The sequence below is a fragment of the Cricetulus griseus genome, chromosome 5 (assembly GCF_003668045.3).
Source record: "Cricetulus griseus strain 17A/GY chromosome 5, alternate assembly CriGri-PICRH-1.0, whole genome shotgun sequence".
NCBI lineage: Eukaryota > Metazoa > Chordata > Mammalia > Rodentia > Cricetidae > Cricetulus > Cricetulus griseus.
Window position 1 is genome coordinate 61,483,865 of NC_048598.1, and position 22,182 is coordinate 61,506,046.

The 22,182-nt window shown below is 43.4% G+C and overlaps 1 protein-coding gene across 4 annotated transcripts in view; it reads right to left on the bottom strand.

Moving 5' to 3' along the window:
- The window catches only part of Mgat5 (alpha-1,6-mannosylglycoprotein 6-beta-N-acetylglucosaminyltransferase), a 292,133-nt gene that overhangs the window by 177,424 nt on the left and 92,527 nt on the right, over positions 1-22,182 (bottom strand). For 2 of the 4 annotated variants that reach the window (XM_027417769.2, XM_027417771.2), the window contains one exon: positions 15,482-15,861. In XM_027417769.2, coding sequence (XP_027273570.1) covers positions 15,482-15,722 — 241 coding nt within the window. In that variant the 5' untranslated portion in view covers positions 15,723-15,861. Of the gene's footprint in view, positions 1-15,481; positions 15,865-22,182 lie in introns of all 4 variants that reach the window. The other 2 variants (XM_027417768.2, XM_027417770.2) reach the window with 1 other exon arrangement.

Genomic DNA, 22,182 nt, shown 5'->3' on the forward strand with positions numbered 1-22,182 from the left:
CACACACACACACACACACACACACACACACAAAGAACAGCTGTTATTTATTCCAGATGAGAGCTAGAAAAGACTCAAACACTGCAAGAGAAACCATCTGTGAGCTAGAGCGAATCACTAGGCAGATACTGGTGTTGCCTCAGCATCTGTGTTCAATGCCAATAGCAATTCATATGAGTTAATAACTATGTAGCTGTCAAATGACTTAACAGCATGAAGAAACACCACAAAGACAAGTTTTCAGTTGTATATAAAAACCACTCCAATTCCTAAAAAGGAGCATGTTCATGTATACACTTGTCTAGACATCCAAATATATCTATCAGTACTCGTAAGCAACAGGAGGAGAGCAGGCTGAGTTAGTAGAGGGCTTGCCTATATGTCTCCAGCCCCACATAACCTAGGTACAGTAGTGCATGCCTGTAATCCCAGCATTCAGGAGGCAGAGGCAAGTGGCTCACAAGTACAAGGTCATCCTTGACTACAAAGTAAGTTCTAGGCCAGCTTGAGAAACATGAAGCCTTAAACAAATGAGAAAATAAAGGCAGGACAGAAACATTTTTATCACTGGTTAGATCTGGGCTTGGAGCAAAAGCTTTATATGAGGTTTTTCCTTATATGATCTCCATTTTCTATAAAAATTCACGTTGTCTTCTAAGTCACATAAGTATAAAAGGCTATTGCACATATGCAGGCAGTACAGTGACTTCCATTCTCAGACGATGGCCATAGCATCAAGTAAAACAACACCTCGAAACATCTCAATGGCACTCACTACTCTGTTCATTTGAAGTTTTGTTTTGTTTTGTTTTTCCTGCCACGGGGGTCTCATGTAATCCATGCTGTCCTCAACTCACTATGTGACTCTGGCCTCCTTATCCTCCTGCCTCTCTACCTTCGGTGACTGGTGAGCACCTGTCTAGTTTTGTGTGTGGTAGGGCTTGAACCAAGGGCTTCTTGAATGCTGGCGAGGCAGATACACTCCCAGTTCCTGCCTCAACTTCCTTCAGTGATGGACTGTAACATGTAACTTTGTAAATAAATCCTTTCCTCCTGTAAATTGCTTTTTGTCTGAGTGTTTCCTTTTCACAGTGACAGAAACTAGGGCAGTCACAGAATCCAAAGGTTGAATGTGTCTAGCATTGAAGCCTCTGGCTGCGTGGTATCGGGTGGAGGAGATTCAACCAGGCTGGTGTGAGTACTGACAGCAACAGAAGTTTCCCCTCTAGTTTGGTGTGTGGATAAATGTTGTCCCCTTTGATGCCTACAGTGTCCCGTAAGTAAAGGGAGGTCACATCCACCACTTCCTAAGGCTCAGGGACTTGCTCAAAGGTCACATATCTGGTATGGAGCAGGCTCCTCTTATCCCCACTCTACATGGAAACGGTCTCTAAGAGCCTTTTACAATAACCAGTTGCCATATCAAGATCTCCGTAATAACTACTTGTAGCATCCTGGATGGGAGCCCACGTGGAATTTTTTCCACTTCCTGCCTCTCTAAAAACAGGGCTGTGCTTCTCACAAGAATCCCAGTTGTCAGAACACCACACAGACGAAGGAGGATGGGGGTGTCACTATCATCTCCTAGCTCCTGTTACATGCTAGGCAAAGCCTTGAACAGATTCCAGGTGTGCTTGCTGTGAGGAAGTTGTTTGGTGGCCCTGAAGTTAGGAAGGCTGAGAACCATGGTGAGGGGTATAGCCCTCCTGTGAGGAAGTCTGGCAGACTTCTCAAAAACTGAGAATGAGCGAGAAGATGGAAATACAGAACATTGGACAACAGTCTTCCACGACTCAGAACAAGAGTGAGGATAGCAGGCAGCGCCTCAGGGGCTCACTGTGGCAAGAGATCTGCCCAGATTGTTCTGAGAGGAAAAAGGAACCAAGACACTGGTATTAAAAGAGACAGGACCATGGCAGGGTCTGTGCTATGTTATAGAACCTTCTATGATGCACCCCTTCCTCAAGTCTGGTGTGGGAGAAAAGGCTTTACCAACAGGGGAGGGGGTGAGTCTCATATTCACACACACCACACACAGACACACACACACACACACACACACACACACACACACACAGACACAGACACACACACACACACACACACACACACACACACACACACACACACACACACACACACACACAGGCTCTCTCTTCAGTCTTCACACTGGGCTGGGCTGATGTTCTCAGGAGCCTGGCCTGCCTTTGACAGAACTGTGAGGCTGAATGGCCACCACAGCACAGCAGGAAACACCCCAAGCCCCAAAGAGGTCCATTTTTAGGCTCTGAGGGAGCCAAGCAGGCCTTTCTTTAACCACACCAGCTGCATCCTTATAGAGTGAGAGCAATGTGAGGAGTCCAGGACCTCTTTGCCCTAACCGGTTCCACTGCAGTAACAATGTATTCTTCCTTCAATGCCAGGGGCTATCTGCTTCTTCTAGGATAGTTTTCCGAGAGACTCCACAAAAGTCCTATGGAGGGAATCTCATTATGCTGCATTTTCAAAATGAGAGAACTGAAGTGGCCCAGGCCTGGCCTTAGATAAGAGATCACCACTGGGGATGGGAATTTGGGTCAAGCAGCCAGAGACAGATTGGGTCACCTCAGAAACAAGAACAGCATTGATGAGAGTAAATGACAGCATCTAAGATGCCATAACAGGCCCAGCCCATGCTGTGCTGGCCTGGGATAAGCAGGTGTGGCTAGGAGGCAGGAGCCAACACCCTCTGCACCCCACAGATGAATGTCCCCATTGTTCTGCAAGGCTGCTGGGGACCTTCCTGCAGCCAATCTGAATGACCAAGTCCCAAAAGGAGTTCAGAAGTCTCTTTTCATTCTGCTTTCTGTTCTTCTTCTTCTTTTTTTTTGTTTTTTTGTTTTTTTTTGTTTTTCGAGACAGGGTTTCTCTGTGTAGCTTTGGAGCCTGTCCTGGCACTCGCTCTGGAGACCAGGCTGGCCTCGAACTCACAGAGATCTGCCTGCCTCTGCCTCCCGAGTGCTGGGATTAAAGACGTGTGCCACCAATGCCCGGCCTGTTCTTATTTCTTAAGAACTAAAGCAAGACAGAAAGACAGGAAAAACTGTGGGGACAAGGGCCGACAGGAGCATTTCATAGAAAAGAGGGGTTGAAGCCTCTCATACCCAAATCAAGAATTCCAGAAAAACTCACCCAAGCTGCAAAGGTTGCTGGCATGGAATGATATTCCCTTCACATATAAATATTCTATGTTACAATGACAACGAACTTGGCTGAGGCCTGAAAGTACATGACCTTGGATAGAGCTTCCATCATCTCCTCCAATAACTTATGTACTGTGTTCTCATAAAATTTCTTTGCAAAACTGGGAGGCATGGAGGATTCAGTCACAAGCTGTAAGTTGCTAAATGCCTTTGACCAAAGGAATCCTGGGTAATTGCTGAATCCTTAAAGGGCATGACCAGAGAGAGAATGGGCTACAGTGATTGGGGCAGGATGGATTGGGAATGTTTCAGAAGTTGTATAAAATGAATGCTGCTGTCACCATGGTTGTAAGTAATTGAATCTGTTATAAACAATGCCAGTGGCCATGTGCCAATACAACTTTATTTACACCCTGATTTTGGCTCATAAGCCAAGCCTATGATCAACACTGCTGTTCTGGGATCTGTCAGCAGGGATTCTAATGAATCAGGAATCAGCTAAAACCAACTATCAAAACTCTTTAAACATCAAAGATCTATGTAGGGAGACACTGTAGCCCCGCCTCCTAGTAGCCTGGACAGTATCAGAAAACTGTAGCCCCGCCTCCTAGTAGCCCGTGAGGGCGTGGTCGGGGGAGGTCTAAGGTGACGCAGGAACGGTTCTTTTCTTTCAGGTCTCTATTATCTTTATTTTATAATATATATATATATATATTTTATAATATATATATACCAATAATGGCAGTATGTTATGCATCAATAGCAGCAACATCCAGCACACTCCATTTAAAAAAAAAAAGTAAAAAACAAAATCCCAGAAAATAGCACAGTTCTGTTACTCTTATGGTACCTGGCACCATTTTTTTATTTTTTAATTAGCTTCTCAATCTTCATCTGGAAGGAAACCATTCTGAGCAACATCATTAAAAATAGCTCCAATAAAACACAGTCACTACTATATATCATAAAGCAGGTCCACATATGAGTGAGTACATATCATGTTTGTCTTTTTGTGATTGGGTTACCTCGCTCAGAATAATTTCTTCTAGTTCCATCCATTTGCCTACTAATTTCAAGATTCCATTGTTTTTTTTTCACTGAGTAGTACTCCATTGTGTAAATGTACCACATTTTCTTTATTCATTCTTCAGTTGAGGGGCATCTAGGATGCTTCCAGTTTCTGGCTATTACAAATAATGCTGCTATGAACATGGTTGAACAGATGTCTTTGTTATATGGATGTGCTTCTTTTGGGTATATGCCTAGGAGTGGAATTGCTGGATCTTGTGGTAGACTGATTCCCATTTTCTTGAGGAATGGCCATACTGATTTCCAAAGTGGCTGTACAAGTTGGCACTCCCACCAGCAGTGGAGAAGTGTTCCTCTTTCTCCACATCCTCTCCAGCATAAACTGTCATTGGTATTTTTGATTTTAGCCATTCTGATAGGAGTAAGATGGTATCTCAGAGTTGTTTTGATTTGCATTTCCCTGATGGCTAAAGATGTTGAACACTTTCTTATGTGTCTTTCAGCCATTTTAGATTCCTCTATTGAGAATTGTCTATTTACTTCTGTACCCCACTTTTTAATTGGATTGTTTGGTGTTTTAGAGAATAGCTTCTTGAGTTCTTTGCAGGAACGGTTCTTAAGGGACCACGCACAGGTGAATAGCCCTTTTTTCTGGCCCCTCTCTCTGCCGTGGCTGCCTTGCTGCCCCTGGCACACTCTGGCTTGCGTTTGGGCTGGTGTTTATCTGAATAAAGACACCTTAGCCTTACGGACTACAGATCGATATCATCACTTGGCGCCCATTGCCCAAACCCCCACGACCTGAGAGGCTGGCATGCCCACAGGGGCTCTGTGATTGCATCCCAGGCCTCTGCTTTACAGGCCAGAAGCTTCAGGGACTGTGAAAAACGCATGGCTGCTAAACAGTTAAGCTCTCCAGTCCTTCCCGCCCAAACCGCTTCTGTGAACCCACATGGGTTTTGCTACTCCCGGTAGCACTTTCCAATTTGCACCACAGCTACACTAGCTGCTGGCGGAAAAGCCACGCATCCGCTGCACGCTTGCTCAAATCTAGCTGTGTGTGTGCCTGCGACCTGAAATCCAGAGCCGCCTGGCTGGCACAGCAGCGGGTTTGCAGCTTTTATCCACAGAAAACGTTCACTGCCGCTTTGCGCTCCTGTTCCCAGGTTCCCTCTGTGCTGTCCCCACCTCGGCTTCTCGCCACTACTTTCTTTGTTTCCCGGATTCCGCCCGCCATCCGCTTGGCCAGACCCTGGATGCATCTGCTGCTGAGTCTTTTCAAATTTAGCTGTGGGCAAGGTCACCTGCCTGATGCAAATACCCGCCAGGTACGTCCTAAAAATTTCTTAGTGGCTAGAAATTTTCTGAAAGTTTCGGATCCTACTCAAAATACATGCAACTGCGCCTCCTTTTGGTCAGACATGGTTACTGCACCTGAAGATGGCATTACCAGTAAATGTAGCCGAATTTTTGTCGCCCTTCCCACTATATAATCTCTCCTATTCTTATGGGCATTCAGTGCTGGAGAAACAGGCTGACTTGCTGAATACTGGTTTATATGTCTTATTAGCTGTGAATGTATTAATTCACATACTGTCGTTCCTCAGGAACAAAGGGAAGGTTGATTTCCCCACCCGCCTACAGGACATGCAAGCTTTGCATAACAAGGTTTTAGAAGGGACAAGAATGACTTAAGATACGCTTATGGAGATGGTAGAACAGAAACTGGATGATAGGCTTCGTTCTATGTTTTATACGATACAGGCAGATCAGTCTACTACTCAAGCTGAAATGTAGCACATTTATAGTAACATAAAAACAGGAGATGCTCCATTTTAGAGGCTTTACAGGTTAAGCAGGCAGAAGACCGTGGTGAATTAAAAATTATTTTAGAGGCTTTACAGGTTAAGCAGGCGGAAGACCGTGATGAATTACAGAATATTTTAGGGATGTTACGAGCTAAGCAGGCAGCAGACCATGATGAATTAAAGAATGTTTCAGAGGCGTTAGGGGCTAGACAGGCAGCGGGCCATGATGAATTAAAGGACATATGTAACCAACTAGAAACTCAAATAGTCTCTCTCTCTCTTATTTCTTTGTTACTAAGGTACAAGATACCCAGAATAGGCTTCAACAATCGGATAATGCCATTAAATCAATGGCTGGAGGAATAGATAGTTCCTTGCCTATTGTGGAAAATGATACTGCTGTAGGTGGTAGTTTGAATAGTGATGAAGAATCAAATGTGACTGGAAAAAATGAGAAACGATATTTTGGCAAGCTTCTATTAAGGATTCTAGGCTTCAGTTAGAAATAAAAATTAATGGTAAAGCTATTAAAGGCTTAGTGGACACTGGGGCTGATGTAACTATTATTACTCAGAAGTCTTGGCCTCAGAAATGGCCTTTTAAAGAGGCAAATGTACAATTTTTAGGAATTGGTACTCTATCTAGAGTATGATGGAGCGTTAACTCGGTGGTCTGCATTGGACCGGAAGGACAGAGAGAAAGACTGAAACTTTACGTGGCAGATAGAGCTATAAATCTCTGGGGTCGTGATCTCTTACAGCAATGGAATACTCAAATTAACACCCTCCAGTGTCAGATAAGAATTCTAGAAAATCGCTGGATAGTAGGAAGGATGGGGTAAGATGCCATGGAAAATAGTTACCAACCATAGGCTGTACAGACACTAAACACAAATGATGGGCTTTCAGGGGAACCAAAGGCCTGCCATTAAAATGGCTTACAGATGAACCTGTCTGGATAGGGTAATGGCCTTTGACCTCTGAAAAGCTAGAGGCTCTAGAAAAGTTAGTACAGGAACAGCTAGAGGCTGGTCACATAGAGCAATCTACCAGCCCTTGGAATTCTCCTGTATTTGTTATCAAGAAGAAGTCAGGTAACTGGAGAATGCTGACAGACCTGAGAGCCATAAATAAGGTAATTCAACCTATGGGCTCTCTACAGCCAGGAATGCCACTGCCTTCCTTAATACCTAAAGGATGGCTGATCATAGTAATTGACCTGAAAGACTGCTTTTTCACTATACCATTTAAAAGAAAGTGATAGAGAGAAATTTGCATTTACTGTACCAAGTCGTAATAACTCACAGCCAGTTCGGAGATACCAATGGAAGGTTTTACCTCAGGGGATGCTAAATAGTCCTATTTTGTGTCAACACTTTGTACAACAACCTTTGGAAATAATTCGTAAAAAATTTCCACAATCTCTTGTTTATCATTATATGGATGATATTCTTTTATCGGATTCTAATGAGGAAACTTTGGAACATATGTTTGACATGGTGAAGGAAGTTCTGCCTAGATGGGGGTTACAAATAGCCCCAGAAAAGATACAAAGAGGAGATTCTATTAACTATTTAGGATATAAGATAGACTTACAAATAATTAGACCACAGAAGGTGCAAATTAGAAAGAACCGTTATCAAACTCTTAACAGTCTTCAGAAGCTACTAGGAGAAATTTCTCAATTACAGACGATTATTGGTGTAGAAGAACATGACTTAAAGCATTTAAAAATGGCTCTAAAAGGTGATAAGGACCCAAACAGTCCATGAATATTATCTGCTGAGGCAGAAAAAGAGTTACAATGGGTAGAAAACAGAATATTGGATGTGCATGTAGATCGGATAAACCTTGATTTAGACTGCATCTGGTCATCTTGCCATCCAAAGAATATCCTTCTGGAATTCTGATGCAGAGGGAAGACACTATATATATTAGAATGGATATTTCTGCCACATAAACAAAATAAAAAGTTAAAGATGTATATAGAAAAGATTTCTGATTTGATTTTAAAGGGCAAATTAAGACTTTGTCAGCTGACTGGAAAAGATCCAGCAGAAATTATAGTACCTTTAACTAATGATGAAATTTCCTCCTTATGAAAGGATAATGAATATTGGCAAATAGCTCTTACCAACTTTTTGGGAACAATTAGTAACAACTATCCCAAAAACCGACAGAATTAAATTCATAAAAAAGGCAGTCTGGATTCTTCCATGCATTGTAAGCCAAACTCCCATTTCTGGAGTTCTTCCCTTCTACACTGATGCCAACAAATCAGGTAAGGCTGGTTATAAAGCAGGTGAGGTAAGTAAAGTAGTTCAAAGTCTGTACACATCTGTACAGAAGGCAGAATTATATGCAATTCTCATGGTGCTTATGGATTTCACAGAACCTCTTAACATAGTTACTGATTCCCAATATGCAGAGAGAGTCGTTTTGCACATAGAGACTGCAGAATTCGTCCCTGATAATACTGAAATAACCTCGTTGTTCTTACAATTACAGGAAACAATCAGAAACAGAAGTAATCCTCTGTTCATTACGAATATCAGATCCCATAGGGGTCTGCCAGGCCCACTAGCACAAGGCAATGACGAGATTGATTGTTTATTAATTGGCACTGTGCTAGAAGTCTCAGAATTTTATAAGAAGCATCATGTAAATAGCAAAAGTTTAATGAAGGAATTCTCCATCACTTGGCAACAAGCCAAGGAAATAGTGAGAAACTGTCCTACTTGTTCTTTTTATAACCAAACTCTGCTGCCAGCAGGCTGTAATCCTAAAGGCATTTGGAGGAATGAGATCTGGTAAATGGACGTCTTTCACTATACGGAATTTGGAAATTTGAAATATGTGCATCATACTATAGACACATTCTCAGGGTTCCAATGGGTTACTGCTCTCAACTCTGAAAAAGCTGATTCCGTTATTACACACCTAGTAGAGGTGATGGCAGTTTTGGGGATACCTGCACAGATAAAAACTGACAATGCTCCAGCATATGTCTCCACAAAAATGGAACAGTTCTTCAAATATTATAAAAAATAATATTTTTTATAAATAAAAAAGCATGTCACAGGTATACCACACAATCCTACGGGATAAGAAGTGGTTGAGAGATCTAATAGAACACTTAAGAAGATGCTCCATAGACAGGCTGGGAAGACAAAACCCCCAAACATAGGTTGCATAATGCTTTATTGACATTATACTTTCTTAATGCCAATGAAAAAGGACAAACAGCTGCAGAAAGACAGTGGACTAAGGAAAAAATTGCTGAACTGAATCAACCAGTGTACTTCAAAGATGTACTGACCTTGGTATGGAAACCCAGACATGTGTTATGTTGGGGTAGGGGTTTTGCATTTGTTTCCACAGGAGAAGAAAATCTTTGGATACCATCAAAATTGATCAAGATTCGAGTTGAAAAAGACAACCCTCTCGACAAGGATGACTGACAGGTATTTACTGAGGTATATCTCATGAACTAAATAAAAGCCTCCCAAATAATGGGAAGTGCTTTGTTTTTATCTTCACAGGAAAACCCACCTCCAGAAGTCAAAGGACACTACATGGGTAGATACTTAAAGGAAAGAAGGTAGCTATAACCATCGAACAAAAGGAACGTGCCATACAGTAAACTTTACAGCTGTCTCTCAAATAACTCTATTTCTATTCATTTCCTAGTCCCTATTCAATTAAATCAATGCTGGATTTAGAGTTGGATTTGGCTTTCCTCCCCTAAAATCCAAGCATGTTATTTAACTAAATTTTAAAGTTTCTATGTTATATCAAGAAGCTAATTGATGTAATACAGAATAAATGAAGAATTTGAGGACTATCTTTTGTCTTTTCTTGGCTCTTTCTTTTAAGGCCTACACCCTCTCATAATTGTCATTTTTCAATGGTTGCCTTTCTCTGCTGACACTTATGTTTGAGTCCCATACAGACAATGAAGACCCGCCTGACGACAATCCCTGCATGCTCTGGAAAAAGAATTGGGCCATGCCTCTCCGACTGCACTGGATTCAACGTACTCCATTTCGACTGACACTCCGACCAGAGCCTCGAGTACTGACTTCAATCAAGTTGAGGATTTCAACCTAGATCTTCAGTCAAGCAAATCCCATCTAACATGGATTAGAGATAAGCCATTAGAGACTTTCCCTGTACTAGCATTTTTTTTCCACAGGACCCCACGAGGCTAACATCATCCCATTTCAGCAGGAAGTAACTTAGAAGATGCTACGCCCCCCACTCCCCATTATTGTTTATTAGGGTAGTGTAAGCCTAGTTAAGAATAACTTTCTCATTGTTTAGAGTTGGGAATGGAAGGAGGTGTTCAAGTTAGACACCCTTTCCACATGACTTTAGGGCTTAGCCGGAATAGACATAGTTAAGATGTACAATAGCAGATTATTGTATCTTCTTGTATTTTACCTTTGTGATTGTTAATTTTGGATGTTTTACACTATTAAGTTTTAATCCTCTTTTAGACTAAAAGGGGAATTGTAGGGAGACACTGTAGCCCCGCCTCCTAGTAGCCCAGACAGGTGTGCCAGGACACGCCCGTGAGTGCGTGGTCAGGGGAGGTCTAAGGCGATGCAGAAACGGTTCTTAAGGGACCACACACACATGAATAGCCCTTTTTTTCTGGCCCCTCTCTCTGGCCTGGCTGCCTTGCTGCCCCTGGCATGCTCTGGCTTGCGTTTGGGCTGGTGTTTATCTGAATAAGGAAACCTTAGCCTTACAGACTACGGATCGATCTCATCAGATCTATTTATAGTATTCCAGGATGCTCTGATTCTACCAACATGGGAATGGGAAGAGAGATTTTTCACTTTCCTGTTCTTTGACAATTTCATACATGGACATAATGCTTTTTGGTAATTTTCACACACACCCCATTTCTCTATCTCTCATTCCCCTCCCTCCCACTCTTACCAAATCCCTTCTTAGATGAAAAGTTTATTCAGTCTACTAATGGGATCCCTTCAAGGTAGACCCAGATCCTGGACACATGGGACCAATTGTTCATTCTTCCAGGGCAAATGTCAGGCAGTACACTGACATGGGCTGTGTCTATGGCAGATAAGCAAGAGTCTGCAAGCAGATGGCCCACACAGCCCAGCTAAGCATACAATATCCCACAGTCTCTGTATCTACCCAAGACAGGACTTTCATGTAGCTCAGGCTGGTCTCTAAAATTCTCTTTGTAGCCAAAGATGACTTTGATTGAATTCCTGATCTTCCTGCCTTCACCTTCCAGAGCTGCCTATCTGTCAATGTCACCAATGGTGACAATTTAAAGGAGAAGGTAGGGCCACCAGAATGTCTTTCCAACTTCCCAAGATTAGCACTAGATCACACCCTACCTAATATCACCCTGTCACTTAGCTGCTTGTGTACAAAATCCTAAGCCAAGGGAACAGTGAGGTTACCCAACTCAAGACTCCAAAACAAAAACAAAAACAAACCTTTATTATCATCATACCAGGAGATATTTTTGATTGTCACAACTAGGCAGGGGCTATTGGTATCTCCTGCTAAAAGCTTACCATGTGTACTAGTGATCTTTAGCTGCCCACTTAATACAGTCTATAATAGCCTGACAAGAGTTTTAGTCAAGTAACAGCCTCTCTCTGGGCATGTCCATGAGGGACTCTTTTGATTTTTTAAAATTGAAATAGGAAGGCCCAACCCACTATGGTGGCACTATTCCTAGCAGGAGGTCCTGGGCTATATGATTAAGCATGAGAACATGAGGGAGCCAGGGATGGAGACAGAGAGTGAGCCAGTAAGTGGTGTTCCTCCATGGTCCCTGCATCCAGGTTCCTGACTCAACTTCCCTCAGTGATGGACTCTGAATGGAAGTGTAAGCTCAATAAATCCTTTCCTTCCATAAGTTGTTTTTGGTCAGAGTGCTGTGTAACTGCGACAGAATAAAATGAAAACATTATGTAAGTAAAATCTTACTGAAATACAGACTTACATAATCTAAAACATCAATAGGACCAGGAAACCTTGTCTCAGTGGACCTCACCACAGGACAGTCTCAAAAACCTCAACCACATACACTCTAGTAAGTTCTAGAAACTCAGCTCCAAAGACCACTTAGATTGGCATGTCAGCATGGTGGGAGGAAACCATGTAAGACTCACTAGTGACTCCTGTGTCACTGTTTGCTGGTATGAGGGGAGAGATGAATTATTACTTCACTGAGGCTCATCTTGAAAGGGTTAGAATAAATAATTCCTATAGGCCCTTTGAGATGCAATTCCCTGTGATGAAATTCCAATGGAAGACTCTGAGATGTGTGTGTGTGTGTGTGTGTGTGTGTGTGTGTGTGTGTATGTGTAAGCATGCGTGTGCATGTAAAGGAATCCAGAGCCCTTAACTGTCATTCCAAAAATGCCATCCATCTTGTTTGTTTTTATTTGTTGTTTGTTTAATAGAGAGTCTCCAAGGCTCATAAAGTGAGCTCAGTCAACTGACCAATAAGTCCAGGGATATAATTGTCTCTGCCTCCCCAGTGCTGGGATTACAATGGCATACCAATTATGTCTGTCTGTTTGTTTGTTTGTTTTTTAAACATAGTTTCTGGGGATTGAATGTAGGTGCCCCAGTCCTCTTGTAAGCTATCACCCCAGTCCTGGATTACTTTCATAACACACACACACACACACACACACACACACACACACACACACACACAAACAAGCTAAGACCAGATGTATTTTCTCTAGAATATGCAGGAAGCCTGCACTCTGAGCTTTTTATCAACACATAATAAAAACAACTAGTAAGATCACAAGTCTATAAATATTTAACTCATATGTTTTTGTCTTGCCCACAGAAAAAGTTTGATAAACTGTGATTAGAGGAAATTACAACTAAGTTATTGTCCTTTCCCAACAAGGGTATAACAAAGTACATGTAGGATTAAAACCTTTAAGACAGCATCTACCACAGGTCACATCACACTTATGCAACACCAATGTTCTGTGCTAGTCTTTTCTCTCTGTCGGTAACTGATCTCTGAAACTGATGGACGATTAAGTCAAGTCATTGAGTCATATGACTTGTGTGGTTGGGCATTTCATGTTTGTTGCTGAGCTTGTTCTCTCTCTCTCCCTCCCTCCGTCCATGTGTGTGTCTATGTATGATGTCTATGTGTGGTGTTTATGTGAGCTTGTGAATGTGTGTGTGATATCTTCCTCATCTTTAGCTCTCCCTATTGTTTTTTTGGGACAGGGTCTTTTAGTGAGCCTGAAGATCGCTGGTACTGAGGTTGTAGGTTCAGGTTGCTGTCCATGCCTGACCTTTTTATATCAGTGCTGGGGATCAAGCTCAGGTCCTCATGGTTTCATGACAAGCACTTTACCAACAGAGCCATCCCACAAAGACTATTGCTGACAAAGCTCAAAGAGATGTATTAAAAGCAGATAGTGTGACCATTCTGATCCTAAGAACTGTGAAAGAACACTAGGGTTCCTCAGCCTGTAGCTATCATCTCTTCACACACACACACACACACACACACACACACACACACACACACACACACACACACACATACACACACCCCACAGAACCAAGCTTCTGTGTGCACATGATTTCCCGTGTCTGTACTCCAGCTGCCCAAATACAACCTACAGCAGCAAGTGTTCTAATGATTATGTGGATGCTATCTCCTTGAGGGCATGTCCTTGACTGGGCCATAAAGCAGAACACCAGCTCTTCTACAGCACCACAGCATGCCATCTATAGTCTAAGTCCCAAACACTAAGTCTGGGGTTGATGGCTCAGTTTTTAATTTGATGAATCACAAGAGCTCACCCTCTAGAAACCCAGGTCATTCTGGACCCACAGGGCATCCTGGGAGGTAGAATCTCCAAGATGGTGCAACCCAAGGTCCATCTGCAGACAATGTGTATATTTTATAAGAATCTGTATGTGCATTTTGCATCATCAGGGTCAGACGAGATGGCTCAGAGAGTAAAAGGACTTGCTGCGCAAGCATGATGACCTGAGTTCCATCCCTGGGACCCACATGGTGGAAGGAGAAAACTGACTCCTAAAGGCTGTCCTTTGACTTCCACTATGTGCAGTGGTGCATGCACCCAGATACATGAGTGGGCATGCACATTCAATAATGATGATGATGATGGAAAAATATATCAGAATATACACTAAATGCTAATTATGTATAATGCATGAAGCATAATTTTATGTGATTTTCCTCATTTGTTTTCCTGTTTACACCTTCAATTTTTCTAAACTAAGCATAACTTTCCCGAACAGTAAAAATAAGATATTTTTCACATATATAGTTTGTTTTTAATATATCTGCACACACACACACACACACACACACACACACACACACACACACACACACAGTCTCATGTGGCCCCAGCTAACCACAAACACCCTAGGTAGCTGAGAGCGACCCTGAAGCATCTGATCTTTCTGCCAGAAGCACAACAGTGCTGGGCTTCCAGGCATGTGCCGCTATGCATGGATCCAACCCAGAATGCTAGGGAAGGGAAGCCCTCATGTGCCCTTTGAAAATGAATTTGAGGCACCTAGAAATGAGCAATGAGTACAAGAAGATTGCTTTCGGAGTGAGCAAAATTAAAGACAAGCAATGAAGTCTGAGATATCAAACACTAAAGCTACAAGGCAGTTTATTAGCTCAGCACTGACCTTGACAGCATCCAAAACATAATCCCCGTCACCCAGTCCCCCTCCACTGTATCTAATTACATCTTGTTTAAGGACAGAGAGTGAAAATGTTTGTCGGCATTCCATGAACACACTCCTGTGGGCACAGTCTAGAAATATGTTTACAGAGTGAGGACTGGCAGCAAACACAATCCAGGACGCTCCAGTGTGCTGACTGGCATGCCTGGGGAGGGGATGGGTGTGTGTCTGTGTGTACAGGAGCTTAAAGTCCCACAAATGCCACTGCATTACCTTTCTAAAAGTACAGCTGCGAGCTGAGGTGGTGGTTCAGTCAGTAGAAGAGCTTGCTGAACAAGTGTAAAGACCTGAGTTCAGATCCCCTGAACCCACATAAATCTAGTTACAGGAGCATGCATATATAATCCAAGTATGCCTGTTCAGGGACAGGTGTCAGAGACAAGAAAATCTCTCAGAAGTTCAGGAGGCAGTGAGCTTGGCATGCAGCTGCCAACAAGAGATTTTGTTGAAAAGAAGGTAAAATGTAAGGACTCACACCTGAGATTACTTTCTGACCTCTGGCATGTGTATATCCACACTCACACATATAAATACAAAGACCAAAATGATGCACATACAAAAACAAATATAATCATTGCCCATGAAAACAGAGAATCTTCAATCCAGAGCAAGCCCACATGTGGGAACTTCTGGGGTCCCTCCGAAGCCCAGGCGTGCTCAGTGGAGCAACCCAACTCCATGCCACCACACTCACCATAAGCTGTCATGACGCCAGCGTATGGTCCATCCACCACGTTTCTGTTTTCTTCTGCCAGTGCTTTGATGTACCTTTTGCTGAGATCCAGGATTTGCTCCCGCAACATGGAGCTGCTCTCAGGCTGAGTCCGCTGCTGGATGGTGAAGTGCAGAAGCATCATCCCCCATATAAAGCCAAAAGTCACCAAGAAAAAGCCCAGCTTCTGAGAGGACAACTTCCAGGGAGTAAAGAAAGCCATCTCTCTCTGGCAATGTACCCCTCCCTTGGCTCTCAACGTGCAGAAGGTGAAGGCAAGTTCATGGTGCAGGCTGGGGCGGAGGGTGTGTCGCTCTCACTCCGGCTCCTGAGTCAGCTGATTTCCTTGCCTGGCTTCCATTCTGCTGTGAAGGAGGAGGACAGTTAGCAATGTGGTCGTAACCAAACACAACAATCAGAAACTGCACCGAGGTAGCATTCCACGGAATACCCACTCACTTCTCGGCTTAATATGCTGACTGAGTACTTTAGGCTAACATTTGGGATCTGTGAGGCCAGAAGAGAAATGTGGTAAAGCAACATAAGGCTGTACAAATATACTGGAGGAAGTGTGCATCTGAGTGTGTGGACACAGGTGTAGTAGGGCTGGCCCCCTTCTAGACCTAGTTCAAAACAGGAAGCTTGTTTTGCAAGGTACAGAGGAGATGGAAGGATATGTCACCAAACGTCAGCAAAAACTCATGGGGAGGGCAGAGTCCTGTGACCACTTTGTACTTTGTGCATGTGTAACTTGGGCTTAGAAAGTCATTGTGCGCTCGGAGCAAAGTTTGTGCATACAGCTTGAGAGCTCTCCAAGCAAGCGGATGTGTCCTTACAGAATACTAAGAAGGAAAGGGGAGATGGTCCTGCATTGTTTAAGCATGGCTGGATTTCACTATCAGTGTTCCAGGGTAAGTGACTCTGCCAGGTGCTACTCCCAAGCACCAGCAGAGAGAGATGCCAGAGGCAAAGCTTTATGTCGGAGTGCCAGAGATCAAAGCCGGAGTGCATGCTAAGCATTCATTCTATCGGTGAGCTTCACCTCAGCCCCTTGCCCCAGCTATCTGGAGCAAAAGCTGAACCTCACAGGATCGCGTGCCTGCTGCACAGGAAGCCCAAGACTGGCTGGCAGCTTCTCTGTGCTTCTCACTTTCACTGCCGTCATGAGACAAAACGAAAAGTTCAAAAGCAGAGTTTCGATGTGAAGGTGTTTGTCTCCCATCTGATAACAGCACAGACAGGACCGGTGCTCTCTATTGGGGTTTCCCAGAAAGGAGGGCCTGAGAAGAGGTTGCAGACGAGCTGATGGGTAGGCACACATATGTGCTATTTAGCAAGAGTCATGATGTCAAACATTTTGTCACAATGACAGAAAGCTGACACAGTGGAGCCCCATGTCTTGTTTAAAGAACCCTTTGGATAAATATCCAGACTCTCCACTTCCACTGGGATGATGTCCTAATAAATGCTTTATAAACTGAAAATATTATTAAGTAGAAATTGTGTTTAATATACTTAAAACTGGCCAAGCATCATAGTTTAGCTTAGTCTTTTTTAAAATCATATTCAGAACATTTGTATTAGCCTACAGTTGAGCAAAGTCACCTAACATAACAAAGTATGTATCTCAAAATCTACTGAACACAACACCGAGAACTGAAAACAGAAGGGGACATAGCTTCTCATACCACTCTCAAGTTCCAGCGTTTAACTCAAAGACTCATGAGTCAAGGGCTACTACCAACATGCACCTGCTCAGAGAAAGACAACAGTCAGGCCTGGGGACACAGCTCAGTTGGTATAATGCTTCCTAGCATGTGAAAAGCCAGTTGGGTAGAGGTGGGAGGATCAGGAATTCAGGGTTACCCTTGGCTACATGAAGAGTTCCAGGCTGGAATACACAGATCCTCCCTCTTTCCTTTCTCCATGTGGTTTTCAAGTACATACCCACTGAGTACCTGATGCCCCCAAGTCCTGGGGACTAACTGTGAGCACGATGGAACACCCACCCTCAGAGAGCTAATACTTTGAATGCCATCCCCCCCCCCAATACATGAAACAGCACTTCCTTCTAGATAATCCACACTCAATAGCACCTCATATCTGAAGGGGCTTTCCCAGGCCCTATTAGCAGGATGCCATACCAAAAAGGGGGGCTTCAGAGTATTTTCTTTAACTATTTTAGGACAGATCTTGAACTGCTGACAGTACCTCTAAACCTTCAGACAGGAAGTCCTGCTGCACTTCCTCAGTTAACTGTACTGATGAGGTTGATGAGGGCTGTAACAGGGTTTCAGGGTTTAAGTCACAGGAAGGGCCAGAGCAAGAACGAAAGCAAAGACCAGGTCTTTGGTAGAAGGTTTGAGGCTTCTAACCCTTTCCTTTGGAAAGTTCAGAACTACCCAGATGATACATTCTAGGGGTGAGATGATGGCTAAGGCAGCCTAGGTGAAATTATTCCAGCTCAGTGAGAGGTTTCATTTCACTATTAACTTGATGGGATCTAGATTCACCCAGGAGATGGGACTCTGACCATACTTGTGGGGGATTATCTTGATTACATTGATCAACGTGGGGAGACTCATCTTAATTGTGGGTAATCCTGAAATAGGATCATAAGCTGTAAAATATGGAGAAAATGAGCTATTATTCATTGCTCTCTTTTCCTGATTGTGGATGTGATGTGACTGGCTGTGTTAGGCTTCTGACATCTTGACATCCCTACCATGATGGACTGTGAGCCAAGCCTTATTCACTGAATCACAGCAACAGGGAAAGAATCAAGACACTCAGAGAGGTACACATTTGGAGTCCAAAGTCCTAGCTAAAGAGAGTTAGCCCTTGAGGGGCCAATCATAAGCAACTATAGAATTTCCAGGAAAGGCCTTTCCCCCCATAGAATGCATGATGTGAAAGAAACTCTGTCAGCACACAGTGAATCACCTTAGAATTATCTTCCCATTAGGAAGACAGAGGTTATGACTTCAGAAGTCTCATTGAGAAGATACTTGCAAATCTCAGAGTAATATCTTGGTCCCACCAAAGGACTTATGATTAGCAGTAACAGACACACAATGGAAAGAACTCAGACCAGCAGTGATGAGAGAGCAAGCATTCAAGCTAAGAAAGTTGGAAGCAAGTCTGTTGACAATATTAATCACTCAGGACTAGGGAGATAGCTTTTTAAGAAAGGTACTTGCCTTGCAACCATGAAGACCTGAGTTCTATACACCAAAACCCACACAAAAAGCTGGGCACAGTGGTGATCTCCTAATGCCAATGCCAAACTGTCAGATCCCTGCCTGAGACTTAGCCTACTTGGCAAGTGAGAGACCCTGTGTCTAAAAACAAGATGGTTGATTGGCTCCAGATAAACAATACCAGAGTCTGACTTCAGGTCTCTACATACATTTACATGTGCACCTATAGACACATAAATATACACACCCCACATGCACACAAGAAAAGGAAAACAAAACAGTCACTCCAAAAGCTAATATCACTCTCCTTCCTTCCTTCCTTCCTTCCTTCCTTCCTTCCTTCCTTCCTTCCTTTTTTCTTTCCTTCCCCTTCCCTTCCCACTCAGCATAGGAAAATCTTTGGCATGGACACACGCCAGTTCTAGTAACAGAAGAAAAGCACGTAAGTACATTCAATGTCTTAAATCATTGGGGAAAAGGGGAATAAAAACCACAGGAGCAATAGATGCATGCTGCTGTGTACCCATTTGGATGGTAGTAATAGAAAACACAGAGGGCAACAAATGTCAGTGTGGAACCTGCAGACTGAATGGGGCAGGAAAAAGGTGCAGCCATGGAAAACAGCCCAGCAGCTCCTCAAATGCCTGCACAGGGAGGCCCAGGCCATTCTGCACTCAGGAATTCTAGCTAGAGATATGAAAACATGATGTCCCCACACATATAAAAACAAAATGCAGCAGGGTGGCAGTAATGCCTGCCTTTAATCATGAACCAGAGGCAGGTTGATCTCTGTGAGTTAAGGCCAGCCTGATCTACAAACTGAGTTTAAGGACATCGAGGGCTGTTACACATTGAAATTCTGTCTTGGAAAAAACAAATAAACAACAAACAAACAAACAACCCCCCCCCAAAAAAAAAACGTGTACCATTTGTGGTGAGTCACACACACATGAATGTCGAGTACACATATCCCAGTACTGGGGAGGAAGACAAGCCTCTGAGCCTTTGAGGTCAGCATGATCTACAAAGCCAGTTCCAGGCCTACCAGGGCTACATAGTGAGACCCTGTCTCAAAAAACAAAACAAAACAAACAAACAACCCCCACTCCCACAAAACAAAGAAGAAAACCTTGTACACAATGTTCACAGCTACATCCGTTGTGACAGACCAAAATTAAAACAACACAGATGACCATCAACTGATCAACTGGCTGGTCAAACAGTAATATTCAAACCATGGCATTTAGACAGAAAAAGGAGAAATCAATGGTGATACACGTGTGACCCAAGGACAGTCTGCCAAGTAAGAATCAAAAAGTCATTAGAAACCATGTATTATATGGTCCTGATGTGGACTGCATGGCGATCATTGATGCTTGACAAAGTTCCAGCATTTCAGCATTGCAGACCACACTTCTCCAGTACCTTTTCACTTTTTTTTTTTTTTTTGGTTTTTTGAGACAGGGTTTCTCTGTGTAGCTTTGGAGCCTATCCTGGTACTCACTCTGAAGACCAAGCTGGCCTCGAACTCACAGAGATCCACCCGCCTCTGCCTCCTGAGTGCTGGGATTAAAGGCGTGCACAACCAACACCCAGCTTTCACTTTCATTTTTAATGATTCTCCATATTAATGCCTTTCCCTTTGGGAAATTTTGTGCGGGCTTTGGTAACGGATAAAAATGTGTACGATGGTAGCCTATCTAAACAAAATAATTCCTTAGGAAAAAAAATCCCTGCCACTGCAGATCCATGAATTCCATCGTGGCCTCCTAATCACACCAAGAATAGAGATTCACTAGGCATACCTGATTCTGAGGATGAAATGCCTAAAATTCAGATCCAGAACCTGAGGCCATTGAGGGCAAGAGTTCATTAAATAAGTGCAGAGAAATCAGAATGATACTGTATAATGGAAAAAGAGTAAGATATCAAGACCTTCCCTTTTAGGAGCATAAGAGGGGAACAGTAAGACACAAAAGGACACATTTAGGGAATAGCTCAATTCCTACCTCCTTGAGGAATGAAAATTGCCCTTAAATTGTAATATAGTGTTTGGTCCCCAGAAGAAGTCCTTTTCCCAAGGTCAGGCATTAAGATAAAGGTCTCCATTCTCTGGGGGCTTGAGGAAAGTTCCTGCTTGCTAGAGCAATCATTCTCCTTATATCTGGCAAGAGGAACTTGTGGTCTTTCCCTTAACATATGACTGTGCCTACTGTCAAGGTCAATGCTAGATTCAACTCTTGACCTCAAGCCACACGACAGCTCACATGCTCCTCCTTTCTCCCAGTTTAAGCCTATGTGCAACTATAGAGTATAAAAGGTATGTCCTATTTTCAATTAAATGCTGCAGGCAGACATCCCAGCTTACCCTCAGATCATGTCTGTCTCTTCCTTTTCCCCATCTCAGGACCTGAACAGCCCCACAAGATGGATGTGAAATCTTAGGTGTGCAGGGTTCCTTGGGAGGATCTACAAGGCTGATGCGTCCTAAGAAAGAATGGCCCTCAGAGGCTCATGTGTTTGAACACTTACTTCGTCCTCAGTGATGCTGTTTAAAAGGAACATTCAGGAGACAGAGCCTTGTTGGAGAGAGTGGGCCACTGGAGGTGAGCCTTGAATTTTCAGGGTCTAGATTTGTTTCCTCTCTGCTCTCAAATTTCTGACTGCATAAACAAAGTGACCAGCCACCTCACATTCCTGCCACCTGCCTTTCCTTCTTAACCTGTCATCACAAAGGGTTAACCACAGGCTAGCAGCAGGATATGCATGGAGCCATTTGCCTCCAGGTCCCCAAACATCTATGGCCACTCTTAACACCTCAGCAGCAACCTGACAGGCTTTGCTCCAGGTGGCTCCTGGCATCCCTTACCCAGCAGCTGCTACTCAGGTGAGGACATTTCAGAAAACAGCCCAGCCCACTGCAGTTAGAACCACACTGATCAAGCAGGTCCTTCAAACACCTATGCAGTGTCCCTGGAGGATCCACGCCTGTTGTCAGCCCTGGCCCTGGAGAGAGGATGATAAAGCTAGAGTGCCTCATTCATTCAGCAGTGAAGTCAGCACCAACCCAGAGCCCGAACAGTCCCACAGATAATTTGCACATGACTACCTCTAACTCAGTCAATTTCATACTTCTATCCAAACCGTGTACTGAATTAGTTCCTATCCATCTTTAACCTTGGCTGAAAGACCCATTTTTATCTTCATTCTCTCCAACAACACTCAGGATTTCCCAAACCATCTGTGCTTGCCTAAGTTAGCTTTGTAACCCAGGCCCACACCTCCAGTGTCTTGACTCAACTACACCTCCTACATTAATCCTCCTGGGTCCCCAGAATAGCAGAACCCATTCCTGAGGAATTTATCTACTGTTCATCAACACAGTCTTACTTCAACTCTCCTATAGGCTCTGTGAGGTGCCCCCAAAGATAAGGAATCCCGGAGCTGGCTTTGCAAGCATGAGGAACTAAGTTCGATCCCCAG